The sequence below is a fragment of the Melanerpes formicivorus genome, unplaced genomic scaffold, assembly GCF_026170545.1.
Source record: "Melanerpes formicivorus ecotype bairdi unplaced genomic scaffold, bMelFor1.0.p_v2 SCAF_1, whole genome shotgun sequence".
Classification (NCBI taxonomy): Eukaryota; Metazoa; Chordata; class Aves; order Piciformes; family Picidae; genus Melanerpes; species Melanerpes formicivorus.
Genome location: NW_027142353.1, coordinates 33,605,010 through 33,619,714, shown reverse-complemented (window position 1 = coordinate 33,619,714; position 14,705 = coordinate 33,605,010). Strand labels below are relative to the sequence as shown.

Here is a 14,705-nt window from a genome sequence, read left to right as displayed (position 1 = left end):
GAATAGAGTGAGTCCAAAGGAGGGCCACAAAAATAATCAGAGGGGTTGGAACACCTCTGCTACAAAAACAGGCTGAGGGACCTGGGGGTGATCAGCCTGGAGAAGAGAAGGCTATGGGGAGACCTAACAGCAACCTTGCAGCACCTGAAGGAGGCCTACAAGAGGGATGGAGAGACTGTTTGCAAAGGCCTGCAGTGACAGGATGAGAGGCAATAGCTTAAAACTAGAGAAGAGCAGATTTAGATTGGATGTTAGGAACAAGCTCTGCAACACGGAGGTGGTGGAACACTGGAAGAGGTTGCCCAGGGAAGTGGTTGAGGCCCCATCCTTGGAGATATTCAAGGTGAAACTCAACAGAGCTCTGGGAAACCTGATCTAGTTGAGGATGCCCCTGCTGACTGCAGAGAGGGTTACCCTGGATGACTTTTGGAAGTCTCTTCCAACACAGACCATCCTATGATTCTGGTTTCTGACAGACTTACAGCATTAGTGTGCTTACCTGTAGTGTGTTATCAATCTACTAGATGTTGATGGACACTATTACAGGAAGAGCCCAGTCCGTGGTAAACACTGGAAGAATAGAATAGAATAGAATAGAATAGAATAGAATAGAATAGAATAGAATAGAATAGAATAGAATAGAATAGAATAGAATAGAATAGAATAGACCAGGTTGGAAGAGACCTTCAAGATCGTCGTGTACAAACCATCACCCAACACCACCTAATCAACTAAACCATGCAACCAAGAATCCAAACTGCCTGTGGTTGCTTTCCTGTAATGCATAACTCCTGCCTAAGTGTAATTCTGTATCTCATAGAATCATAGAGTGGTTTGGGTTAAGAGAGACCATTCAAGATAATCTTATCCAAGACTTCTGCATTTGGCAGGGACATCTTCAAGTAGAGCAGGTTGCTCAGAGTCCCGTCCAACCTGACCTGGAGTGTGTCCAGGGATAGGGCATCTACCACCTTTCTGGGCAACCTCGGCCAGTGTCTCACCATCCCCAGCGTAAAATATTTTCCACATCTAGTCATAATCTCTATTCTTTCAGTTTAAAACTACCACTCCTTGTCCTCTCACAAAAGGCCCTGCTAAAAAGTCCATCTCCATCTCTCTTATAGGCCCCTTATGTACTAGAAAGTTACATCTGCCTGGAGCCTTCTCTTCTCCAGGCTTGACCAACCCCAGATGTCCCAGCTTTTTTGCAGCAGCAGTGCTCAGCTATATTATCCTTCACTGTGGTACCCACTGGTACAAGAAAGAAACATGGATTTCACATAATCACAGAACTGTCAGGGTTGGAAGGGACCTCAAGGATCATCTAGTTCCAACCACCCCTGCCATGGGCAAGGACACCTCACCCTACATCAGCTTGCCCAGAGCTACATCCAGCCTGGCCTTAAAAACATCTAAGGATGAGGCTTCTACCACCTCTTTGGACAACCTGTTCTGGTCTCTCACCATCCTCATGGTGAAGAACTTCTTCATCATGTCTGATTTAAATCTCCCCTCCTCTAGGTTGGATCCATTCCCCCTAGTCCTATCACTACCTAACACCCTAAAAAGTCCTTCACCGGCTTTCCTGGAGAACAGGACTATTTGGTTGGAATTCAGAAGTTACATGGAGTATATCTACATGACCTGACATGCCTGCTCAAAGAGGTGCTACCAGAGCAAAGCTGGCATATAACCCTGGACACCCGCACAGGCACATAGAGGGTTTGATGTTCCATGGAAATACTGTATAGTTGGGGTGTTTTTGAATGGTAGCTCTGAAATTAGCATTAATATTTCTGCTTGGTGCCTCTAAACTGAATTTTACTTTATTTCCACTTTCTCAGAATCATAGAATCATAGAATCAGTTGTTAGGGTTGGAAGGGATCTCGAGGATCATCCAGTTCCAACCCCCCTGCCATGGGTAGGAACACCTCACACTAGATCACATTGCTTAGAGCCACATCCAGCCAGGCCTTAAAAACCTCCAGGGATGAGGCTTCCACCACCTCCCTGGGCAACCTGTGCCAGTGTCTCACCACCCTCATGCTGAAGAACATCTTCCTAACATCCAATCTGAATCCACACAAAAAGACAGAGGTGGCTGAAAGCCCCCAGTGCTTAGACACTGGCTGCTTACAACCCCCTAAAATACAACACATCAAGCTCATAGATTACTCGTGAGATTAAGGATTTTCCCTTTTTCTCAGAAGAGTAAAACTCAGAAGAGAACTTCATAGAATCACAGAATGTTAGGGGTTGGAAGGGATCTCCAGAGATCATTGAGTCCAATCCCACTGCCAAAGCAGAATCACTGAGGGCAGGTCACACAGGAACACATCCAAGTCGGCTTTGAAAGTCTCCAGAGGTGGAAAGTCCACAACCTCTCTGAGCAGCCTGGCAACCTCTGGCTGGGTTCTTCTTTCCCATCTCCAACTTTTGAGGGTTCAAGGTGGGGCTTACTCTGCTGTTTAATCTCCCTGAGAGATTTTAACATTTTTTTTCTGAGGCTCTCCCTGTTCTAGGAAAAATTCCTCTTTTAAACCAAAGCTGTAAATATGGGACATGCTGTGCAGAGGCCCCTGCATAAGCATTACCATGTGTGAATAATCACTGTGCTCCAAGGCACAGAAGACCACCCTGCTGATCTACACCTATGAGCACAAGCTACTCCTCTCCAAAGCCAGAGACAAAAGGGGTTGCTCACTTGGGTTAGCAACTGCATTTTCTACTTACGTCACCCACAGTCAGAGACTTCAGCACTGAAGCAAGGCTGATTACCAGCAAATTATAGGGAACAGAAGGTCCTCATTAGCCCACTTGGCTCCAATCATGGGACACAGCAGAAAAATCAATAAGGCATTTATACCTGGAGCTTTTCAACACTCTTAGTTCAATTCTTCTTGTGTGCATGAAGCTTTCAACAGAGGCAATTATGTCTTCAGCAACCACTTATTCCCACGTGCCTGTTTGGTGGTTTAGTGGAGTTTCCAGCTAATCTATCTTAAGACATTTATGATGAAAGGGAATATAGAATTACTAATCCTTGAAGGCAATAAAGGACTGCTCTACAAGGATCTGAGATGTAGTGACCTGTAGTCCATTCACCCAATTTACAGTCCCATTAGACTGTATATAAACTGCTAACAGTCTCCTTACTCTGATAAGGTAGAGATCCCTATCTTGGACTATTTCTGTATTTTGCAGTATTTATCTCTCCTGGAGTATAGAGGAAGGTTGAGACTCTGCTCCTCATGCTCAGGAAGCAAAGCCTGTGACCATGAAAGGCTGAAAGTGGGCTCTATTGTCCTTGGTGGGAATCTGTTTTTGAAGAGAAGTGATGATTTTGGTGGGATCTCAATAGAAGCATGCAGCAAAGTGTAAGGAACACAACAGTGCACCTCCAGTTGCCTGAAGATAAACCTCTTATCTATAGCAGTGGTAGTCCTTACACTTTGTCCTATACTAGTATCTGTGAGCTTACACGTACCAACTAACCCACTGCAACGCTGCCAGGTGAAACAGCAGCTGAAGACCACATAGGATAAGCCACAGAATCTCAAATACTGCTGGGCAGTATCCACAGATAGCTGATTCCCACCCCCACTTGGGGGTCCTGGTGGATGGAAGGTTGACCATGAGCCAGCAATGTGCTCTTGTGGCCAAGAAGGCCAATGCCATTCTGGGGTGGATTAGAAGGGGTGTGACCAGTAGGTCGAGAGAGGTTCTCCTCCCCCTCTACTCTGCCCTGGTGAGGTCACATCTGGAATATTGTGTCCAGTTCTGGGACCCTCAGTTCAAGAAAGTCAGTGAGCTGCTTGAAAGAGTCCAGTGGAGAGCCCTGAGGATGATTAGGGGAGTGGAACATCTCCCATACAAGGAGAGGCTGAGGGAGCTGAGGGCTCTTTAGCTTAGAGAAGAGGAGGCTGAGAGGTGACCTCATCAATGTGTATAAATATGTAAAAGGTGAGTGCCAAGAGGATGGAGCCAGGCTCTGCTTGGTGATGGCCAATGACAGGACAAGGGGCAGTGGGTGGGAGTTGAGGTGTAGAAAGTTTCATGTAAATATGAGGAAAAATGTTTCCAGTGTGAGGGTGACAGAAGACCGGAACAGGCTGCCCGGGGGGTTGTGGAGTCTCACTCACTGGAGATATTCAAACCTCGCCTGGATGTGCTCCTGTGTGATCTGCTGTAGGTGATCCTGCTCTAGCAAGAGATTTGGTCTGGATGATCTCTCAAGGTCCCTTCCAGCCCCTGAAATTTTGTGATTCTGTGAGTTCAAGGGGCAGAGATTTCACCCCAAGTGTGATTGGTAGCAGCTCTATTTATGGAGAGATCTATGGTGTATAAACCTTAGTGTCACCTCTGTTGTTTTTTGCTGACTTTCAGCATACAGGCAGCATGTCCTGCATGGATGATGGGTCAGTTTGGGACCACCTAAAATTACTGAGAGTCCATTTCTAAAATAATTTTCTCTCAATTTTGTTTTTTTTTTACTTTCAAAACTTTATGCCATGAACTCAGTGACAAGTGGTCCCTCCTATGAGGAGAGGCTGAGGGAGCTGGGATTGTTTAGCCTGGAGAAGAGGAGGCTCAGGGGTGACCTCATTGCTCTCTACAACTACCTGAAGGGGGGTTGTAGCCAGGAAGGGGTTGGTCTCTTCTCCCAGGCAACCATCACCAGGACAAGAGGACACAGTCTCAAGCTGCACCAGGGGAAGTTTAGGCTGGAGGTGAGGAGAAAGTTCTTCACTGAGAGAGTCGTTCGCCATTGGAATGTGCTGCCCAGGGAGGTGGTGGAGTCACCATCCCTGGAGGTGCTCAAGAGGGGATTGGACGTGGCACTTGGTGCCATGGTCCAGTCATGAGGTCTGTGGTGACAGGTTGGACTCAATGATCTTTGAGGTCTCTTCCAACCTTGGTGATACTGTGATGTCCAAAGGCAGCAGCTCTTTCTGTTAAAGTTCAAGGACTGAATTTTCAAGGTGAATCCTCTGCTAAATCCTACATTTCTGTAGGTGGATACATTTGAGTGGTTTCTTAAGATTCAGCATTTTACCTTTAGATTCCTTTCCTGATTTTCATCTTTGGCTGACCTTGGCTGCACTTTCACTGAGTGCAAGCCAATGAACACAAGGTCTTTTGGAGTCTGAGGGAACTGGGATTGCTTAGCCTGGAGAAAAGGAGGCTGAGGGGAGACCTCGTCTCTACAACTACCTGAAAGAAAGTTGTAGCAAGGTGGCAGTCAGCCTCTTCTCCCAGGTGACAAGTGATAGAATGAGAGGAAATGGCCTCAAGTTGCACCATGGGAGCTTTAGATTGGATATTAGGAAACATTTCTTCATTAACAGGGACATTGGACATAGGAATAGGCCAACCAGGGAAGTGGTGGAGTCACCATCCCTGGAGGTGTTTAAAAGACATTTGGATGGGGTGCTTTGGGACATGGTCTAGCAGTTGTGTATAGGGGAATATTAAGTTATGGCTGGACTGAATGATCTGAGTGATTTTAAGGTCTTTTGTAACCAGGCAATTCTATGAGTGAAAGAAAGATGATGTGTGCTGAGTTTGAAGGTCCTGGCTCTTCTCTTGTTGCATCCAGATTAATTAATGGTCTGTTTCAGGCACAAGGAAGCAGACCATTAAACACCACCTGCAGAATATTTGATAAGATAATCAAATAGAATTCCTTGAGTAACAAAAAAACATTAGATATGTAGTGATAAACTACAGAGTATCTGAGGAGGTCAACCCTGTTAATTGACTTTGCTATAGTCTTAAAAATATGAAGTATTTTTATCCACTTTATAGATATCTAATCATAGAATCATAGAATGGTCCAGGTTGGAAGGAACCTCCAAAGGTCATCTAGTCCAACCCGCTCTGCAGTCAGCAGGGGCATCCTCCACTAGATCATGTGGCACAGAGCCCTGTACTTTGAGTACCTCCAGGGATGGGGCCCCAACCACCTGTCCATGCAACCTGTTCCAGTGTTCCGCTATCCTCATAGTAAAGAACCTGTTCCTAACATCCAGTCTAAACCTGCTCTTCTCTAGTTTGAAGCCATTGCCTCTTGTCCTATCACTGCAGGCCTTTGCAGTCTCCAGCTTTCTTGCAGGCCCCCTTCAGGTACTGGAAGGCTGCTCCCCAGAGCCTCCTCTTCTGCAGGCTGAAGTCCCTCAACCTATCCCCATAGCAGAGGTGCTTCAAACCCCTGAACATTCTTGTGGTCCTCCTCTGGACCTGCTCCATATAGTCCAGGTCCTTCCTATATTGAAGGCTCCAGACCTGGATGCAGTACTCCAGGTGAGGTCTCACCAGAGCAGAGCAGAGCAGAGCAGCGGCAGAATCGCCTCTCTGGATCTGCTGGCCACACATCTTTTATGTAGTCCAGGCTGCCATTGGCCTTCTGGGCTGCAAGCTCACATTGTCTGCTCATGCCCAGCTTCTCGTCCATAGATACTTTAAAGGGAGATCATCCTGGCCTGGCATTAAGAGTAGTTTCATTAGGCTGCTTAACAATTCTGTATTAATAACTGGTCATTAGTGTGAATAGTCTTTGGATTTAATAATATTTGATCCCCTTCTTTCAAGACCTTGTATCTTATACTTGTGTGATAGAATCACAGAAGCATGAAGTGATTTGGGTTGGAAGTGACCTTTCAAGGTCATCTATTCCAGCTCCTCAGCAGTGAGTAGGGACATCTTCAAGTAGATCAGGTTGCTCAGACCGTCATCCAACCTTGTGGTGGGTTGAAATTTCCCTCGCCCCAGCATTAAATTTGCCAGACCAGACCAGCTGCAAGCAAATGAAAGCTGTATTTACAAGCAGAACTACAATCTACAGTGGAATGCAATGAATGTGTACAGAATATACAGTACTTACAATATTTACAGGTATTTGCAATTGACAAACAGCACAAGAACCCCCCTGGTCTTTGACCAGGGGAAGCTACTAGCTTCTCCCTCCTCACCTCCCCCTTATACCCCTGGACAAAAGGGACAAGAGAAAGGAGCAGAGAGATATTAGACTTAACCAAAACAATGCAGCCAAGGTCAAGCAGAAGCAAGTGAGTATCTCTCCCAGAGCGAACAAGTGAGAAGAGAAGAAAGATTGTTTTGGTACCACTAGTTTTAGTCCCTTATCTCTTCCAATTGGGTTGCTTGGAATTATCTTTATTTTCCTTTTTACACCCAATAGTGATTTACTTACATTTTACTACTTCCTCTTCAAGAGCTGTGAAAAATTTTAAAGGCATAGCCTAAAACTACCACAAGCCTGACCTGGAGTGTTTCCAGGGATGGGGCATCTACCACCTCTCTGTTGCCAGTGTTTCACCACCCTGAATGTAAATATCTTACTGACATCTGATCTGAATCTTCCCTCTTTTAATATTAAACTATCACTCCTTGTCCTGGTGCAACAGGATCCAGGATCCCTGCTTCAGGGAGTCAGTTCTGTTCTGAAGTAATTGCTGCTTCATTGCACATAGCAATGGTGTCTGCAATTTAAAGCCATATGTGTGTGTGCATGTACACAATTTCTCAGCTATTTCTTTGTGCTGCCTGTATACTCACAGTGGAGCTGTTGGGATGGGTTAACATTTGGTTCTTTTCATTTGGCAGCAGCTGGAATGAAATAGTCTTCTATTCTCCACAATGAATTTGATTTCATATGATGCTTGATGTAGGATGTGACAGCTGTAGAGTTAAGGTCTACCTAAACCTCTGCCATTCACTCAGTTTCTGGCCTTTGACAAGGCCTTGATGTTTGTTTTGCCTCTGAAACCCTCATTATGTTCTAAAAAATTCTGTGCCCACTAACAGATGGTAGAACCTGGGCATCATGGATGTTTGGAGCATCACAGCAAATGATTCTCCAGCTCCACTCACTTACTAGCCTGGATCTAGTTGTAGTCTCTTAGCTAGCCCAGCTCTTAAATCCTGGTACTCAGCAGAGCTCATTCCATCAGGAAAAGCACCAGGCTAAGGCAGCAAACCCACACGTGGATCTGAGATGGGTGTCAGGGCTTTCTGCTTCTCTGTCCATCCTGTTTAGGGCTTGGTGAGATGATCAGGTTATCAGAGCAGCCAGACTTTCACATTTCACATGGATAGCAGTGAATGACTTCAAACCAACTGATTAACATGGAATCTTTTTGTTACCAGCCAGGCTTGTGATGCACAGCTAGGGATGTTTTTCAGAAGCAGCTGAAGCCCTTTGGTTGTTTTTGTGTAAATGCAATTTTCATTTGAAAAGTGGGTATCCTTGGATGTCTACTCTGTGTGTCCTATTGACCCGTGCAACAGATGACACCAAGCTGGGAACAGGTGTCGATCTATTGGAGGATAGGAGGGCTTTGCAGAGGGACCTTAACAGGCTGGACAAAAGGGCAGAGTCCAAGGGTATGAGAATTAACACATCTAAGTGCCAGGTTCTACATATTGGCCACAGAAACCCCATGCAGTGCTACAGACTGGGGACAGAGTGGTTAGAGAGCAGCCAGGCAGAGGGGGACCTTGAGGTACTGGTTGACTGCAGTTGAATACAAGCCAGCAGTGTGCCCAGGTGGCCAAGAAGGCCAATGGCATCCTGGACTGCATCAGGAATAGTGTGGCCAGCAGGAGCAGGGAAGTTGTTGTGCCCCTGTACTCATCACTGGTTAGGCCACATCTTGAGTACTGTGTCCAGTTCTGGGCCTCCAGTTTAGGGAAGATGTTGAGTTGCTGGAACATGTCCAGAGAAGGGTAAAAAAGCTGGGGAGGGGTTTGGAGCACAGCCCTGTGAGGAGAGGCTGAGGGAGCTGGGATTGTTTAGCCTGGAGAAGAGGAGGCTCAGGGGTGACCTTATTGCTCTCTCCAACTATCTGAAGGGAGGTTGTAGCCAGGTTGGGGTTGGTCTCTTCTCCCAGGCAACCAGTGCAGAACAAGGTGACACAGCTTCAAGTTGTGTAAGGGGAAGTTTAGGCTGGAGGTTAGGAAGAAATTCTTCACAGAAAGTGAGATTGGCCATTGGAATGGGCTGCCCAGGGAGGTGGTGGAGTCACCATCCCTGGAGGGGTTTAAGAAGGAACTGGATAAGGCACTTGATGCCATGGTTTAGTTGACTAGATGGTGTTGGGTGATAGGTTGGACTTGATGATCCTGGAGGTCTCTTCCAACCTGGTTGATTCTCAATCTGATTCTGAACAGCTCCAGCAGCTGTGTGGTGTTTTAAGACCACCACATCCCTGCAGTTCTCTGCCAACATCCTCCCTTGCCTGATGCTTCTTGCTGGCTTTGAGAACATCTAATATTTCTGCTTTGTCTGACATAAAATGATGAAAATCAAAAGGTTCAAGGGTTGGTAACTCCTTCTCTCTTCTCTGTTTTACAGCCACATCTGGCCAGATGTACTGACCAGGAAACTCAAATCTGTCCTGAGGACCACGAAGAGGACACTGACAAAAGCAACCTTTAAAGAGCTGGGGAGCATGAAGGAGGCTGAAATAAGTGTGGAAGAGGATGAAATCTGAAGGGAACAGCAAAATAGTAGTAAGATCAAGATAGACACCTTGAAGCCAACTCACTAGAGGAGTTAAAACCCTCCTTTTAATTCCCTTCCAGCCAAAAGCAGTGTAATAGATGGAGTCACTTAGCTCTTGCAGAGGGTGAACCTGAGCAGGCAGCTGAATCCTGACCATCATTGTCCTGTGAAACTGGGCTTCAGCTTAGAGCTGTATGGGTGCATTTATGGCAGGGGTCCACTGAGGAGGACAAGGATGATTGCTAGTAGTGCCAGCTCTTCATCAGCTTCTGTCACAACAATCAGCTCCAAGAGTATTTTAGCTAGGTCTGCATGGCAATTCAAATATGTAGGGCTGCACTTGGACCTGGATGGGAACAGTAGTGCTAGAATGGTTTAACTGTCTTGCATTAAGTAGATTTGTTGTTGTAGGAAACTCTGCTTTCATGAAAATCAACAAGAAACTTTAAATCAAAATGTTTTGTCCCTTCTGTGTCAACCTAAGCTGAAACATTTTCTTTTAGAAATGACATTTCAGCAGCAAGTGCCATTTGAATGCTAGGTTTTCTTTCTTTTTTTCCCCAACTGAAATGGCAGTTTTGAAATGGAACAGTTTGGTATGAATCAATATTTGTTTCCAAATGCCAAAATGTGACTCTGCTCAAAATGTCAAAATATGGCATCTTCACAGTTCCAGATCCAAACTGGAAGAACATTTTGTTTTGCACATGCACACATACAGAGCATACATAAAACACTTTAAGCTTTGCAGCCCAAAGCAGGATAAAAGCAGAATGCCAAGATATTGGGAAATTGAGATGTGGGGAAGGACATCCTGCAGTACCTTTAGATAAGTAATGTTAATCCCAGAATCACCGAATGTTAGGAGTTGGAAGGGACCTCTGGAGATCATTGAGTCCAACCCCCTTGCCAGAGCAGGATCACCTAGACCAGATCGCACAGGAACACATCCAAGTAGGTCTTGAATACCTCCAGAGAGGGTGACTCCACAACCCCCCATGGGCATCCTGTTCCAGTGTTCTGTCACCCTCACAGTGGAAAAAAATTTCCTCCTGTTTCCATGGAACTTCCTATGCCTCAGCTTCCACCCACTGATGAGAGGATCACAGGATGTTAGGGGTTGGAAGGGACCTTTGGAGATCATCAAGTCCAACCCCCTGTCAGACTAGGACCATGGAATCTAGCACAGGTCACACAGGAATGCATCCAAATGGGTCTTGAAACTCTCCAGAGAAGAAGACTCCACAACCTCTCTGGGGAGCCTGTTCCAATGCTCTGTGACCCTCACAGTGAAGAAGCTCCTCCTCATGTTGAGGTGGAACCTCCTGTGCTGTAGTTTACATCCATTGCCCCTTGTCCTTGTACAGGACACAAGTGAGTGGAGGCTCTCCCTTCCTTCTTGACCCATTAGACATTTCAATTTGTGGGTAACCAACTCAGAAATAATCTTTTGAGCATATGTTTTTGTTAGGCCAAGGAGTAGAGTAGAGTAGAGTAGAGTGGAGTGGAGTGGAGTGGAGTGGAGTGGAGTAGAGTAGAGTAGAGTAGAGTAGAGTAGAGTAGAGTAGAGTAGAATAGAATAGAATAGAATAGAATAGACCAGGTTGGAAGAGACCTTCAAGATCATCGTGTCCAACCCATCATCCAACACCACCTAATCAACTAAACCATGGCACCAAGCACCCTATCAAGTCTCCTCCTGAACACCTCCAGTGATGGTGACTCCACCACCTCCCTGGGCAGCCCATTCCAATGGGCAATCACTCTCTCTGTGTAGAATTTCTTCCTAACCTCCAGCCTAAACCTCCCCTGGTGCAACTTGAGACTGTGTCCTCTTGTACTGTCACAGGTTGCCTGGGAGAAGAGACCAATCCCCACCTGGCTATAACCTCCCTTCAATTCTCCCCTGAGTCTCCTCTTCTCCAGGCTAAGCAAACCCAGCTCCCTCAGTCTCTCCTCATAGGGCTTGTGTTCCAAACCCCTCACCAACTTTGTTGCCCTTCTCTGGACACGCTCCAGCAAGTCAACATCCTTCCCAAACTGAGGCCCCCAGAACTGGACACAAGACTCAAAGTGTGGCCTAACCAGTGCAGTGTACAGGGGCAGAATGACCTCCCTGCTCCTGCTGGCCACACTGTTCCTGATACAGGCCAGGATGCCATTGGCCCTCTTGGCTGCCTGGGCACACTGCAGGCTCATGTTCAGCCTACTATCGACCAGCACCCCCAATTAATTTTCTATTTTTAAAGAAAGCAATTGAGTAGCCCAAACTTGAATTTCCCAGCTGTGACAATTTAAACAAGAGGATTTCAACCCGCCCTTTTGCACAGAATTTTGGGATTCCTTCTTCAGCCTGGAATCTTCTAAAATAAACAACATTCTTTGACTGTATTTTAATAATAATAATAATAATAATAATAATAATAATAATAATAATAATAATAATAAAATTAATTTGTCAATCTGTGGGAAAGGGTAGCAGAGAAGCAAAGTCCTAATTGGTGAAGACTTTAGTAATCCCTGGATAATTCATATTTCTCTTTGAAGCCAGTGGTGATTTTTTGTCCATTTAATTTCCACAAGAAAAGGTCAAGGACTAATCCCTGAGTGTGATAACCTCTACTGGTAGAAAGCCATCAAATATATTTATATTTTCCTCTCACTGTTCTGTGTAGACAGGTTTAGGTTTACTCATGAGACTTCTTCCCATATTAACTCCTTCTCTGGAGACTTTCAAAACTCACCTGGCTGCATTCCTGTGTGAACTACCCTAAGAGATTCTGCTTTGGCAGTGGGGTTGGAATCAATGATCTCTGGAGGTCCCTTCCAAGCTCTAACATTCTGTGATTCTGTGAAGTTCTCTTCTGAGTTTTACTCTTTTGAGAAAATGGGCTGGATCCTTAATCTTGGGAGTAATCTATCAGCTTGACATGGTGCATCTTAGGGGGTTGTAAGCAGCCAGTGTCTAAGCACTGTGATCGGGCTCTTCTGTTGTTGGGTTTTTATTCTCTTCTCTTGTTATTTTTCTCCTTAAACTAGTGTTTGAATGTTGCAGAGTGGATAATGGGGGCTGGAAGCTGTGAATCTTTAAGTATCACAGTATCACAGAATCACCAAGGTTGGAAGAGACCTTGAGGATCATCGAGTCCAACCTGTCACCACAGACCCCATGACTAGGCCATGGTACCAAGTGCCACATCCAATCCCCTCTTGAACACCTCCAGGGATGGTGACTCCACCACCTCCCTGGGCAGCACATTCCAATGGTGAACGACTCTCTCAGTGAAGAACTTTCTCTTCACCTCAAGCCTAAACCTCCCCTGGTGCAGCTTGAGACTATGTCCTCTTGTTCTAGTGCTGGTTGCTAAAGAGAAAAGACCAACCCCTTCCTGGCTACAACCCCCCTTCAGGTAGTTGTAGAGAGCAATGAGGTCACGCCTGAGCCTCCTCCTCTTCTCCAGGCTAAACAATCCCAGCTCCCTCAGCCTCTCCTCACAGAGCTGTGCTCAAGGCCTCTCCCCAGCCTCACTGCCCTTCTCTGGACACGTTCAAGTGTCTCAATGTCCTTCTTAAACTGAGGGGCCCAGAACTGGACACAGGACTCAAGGTGTGGCCTAACCAGTGCAGAGTACAGGGGCACAATGACTTCCTGCTCCTGCTGGCCACATTATTCCTAATGCAGGCCAGGATGCCATTGGCCTTCTTGGCCACCTGGGCACACTGCTGGCTCATGTTTAGGCGGCTGTTGATCAGTACCCCCAGGTCCCTCTCTGTTTGGCAGCTCTCCAGCCACTCTGACCCCAGCCTGTAGCTCTGCATGGGGTTGTTGTGGCCAAAGTGCAGCACCTGGCACTTGGACTTGTTGAATGACATCCCGTTGGACTCTGCCCAATGGTTCAGTCAGCCGAGGTCCCGAAGTAAGTTTTGTAGCTTCACAGCAGACTTCCCAGGTCATTGTGGCCACTTTGGAACTTCTGAGGTAGTGAAGTCCATTCTCTCGGAACCACTATCAGGAAGACCTGACCATGTTGATTGCTGGAGGTTTTAGCACTAATGTTGTAGGATGAATTTTAATGTAATCATGTAAACAAGCTGAGAGCTATAGAAGATGTGTTTATGCACCATATATACTGTCTGAATATAGTTCATATTTCATACATGATTTTGAACAGTTAATTAAAACCAAATGCAATAAAGAATCCTTGCAGTCCTACCCCTCCACCTGAAAGTCTTGTTCTTGTTTGTGTTTTGTAGGATGATTAAGGGACTGGAGCACGTGCCCTATGAGGAGAGGCTGAGAGACCTGGGAGTGTTTAGGCTGGAGAAGACTGAGAGGGGACCTAATAAATGTCTATAAATATCTGAGGGCTGGGGGTCAAGAGGGAGAGGACAGGCTCTGCTCAGTTGCACCCTGGGATAGGACAAGGGGCAATGGATATAAACTACAGCACAGGAGGTTCCACCTCAACATGAGGAGGAACTTCTTCACTGCTTCTTTACAGAGCACTGGAGCAGGCTCCACAGAGGGCTTGTGAAATCTCCTTCTCTGGAGATTTTCAAGCCCCATCTGGATGTATTCCTGTGCCACCTGCTCTAGATTCTATGGTCCAACTTATTACCCAACACCTCCTGACAACTAAACCATGGCTCCCAGTGCCACATCCAATCCTTTTTTGAACACCTCCAGGGACGGTGACTTCACCACCTCCCTGGGCAGCACATTCCAATGGCCAGTTTCTCTTTCTGGGAAGAACTTTCCCCTCACCTCGAGCCTAAACCTCCCCTTACACAGCTTGAGACTGTGTCCTCTTGTTCTGTCACAACCGCCTGGAAGAAGAGACCAACCCCCACCAGGCTACAACCTCCCTTCAGGTAGTTGTAGAAAGCAATAAGGTCTCCCCTGAGCCTCCTCTTCTCCAGGCTAAGCAACCCCAGCTCCCTCAGCCTCTCCTCACAGGGCTGTGCTCCAGACCCCTCCCCAGCTTTGTTGCCCTTCTCTAGACATGTTCCAGCAACTCAACATCTTTCTTGAATTGAGTGGCCCAGAACTGGACACAGGACACAAGCTGTGGCCTAACCTGTGCTGAATACAGGGCAGAATGACTTCCCTGCTCCTGCTGGCCACACTACTCCTGATGCAGTCCAGGATGCCATTGGCCTTCTTGGACACTTGGGCACATT

The 14,705-nt window shown here is 46.3% G+C and overlaps 1 protein-coding gene across 5 annotated transcripts in view; it reads left to right on the top strand.

The window, feature by feature from the left end:
• GUCY2F (guanylate cyclase 2F, retinal) overlaps nucleotides 1-13,733 on the top strand; it is a 91,364-nt gene extending 77,631 nt beyond the window's left edge. For 4 of the 5 annotated variants that reach the window (XM_068139493.1, XM_068139520.1, XM_068139501.1 and 1 more), the window contains one exon: nucleotides 9,375-13,733. In XM_068139493.1, coding sequence (XP_067995594.1) covers nucleotides 9,375-9,513 — 139 coding nt within the window. In that variant the 3' untranslated portion in view covers nucleotides 9,514-13,733. The remainder of the gene's footprint in view (nucleotides 1-9,374) is intronic. The other variant, XM_068139511.1, reaches the window with a different exon arrangement.
• Nucleotides 13,734-14,705: the final 972 nt, after the last annotated feature.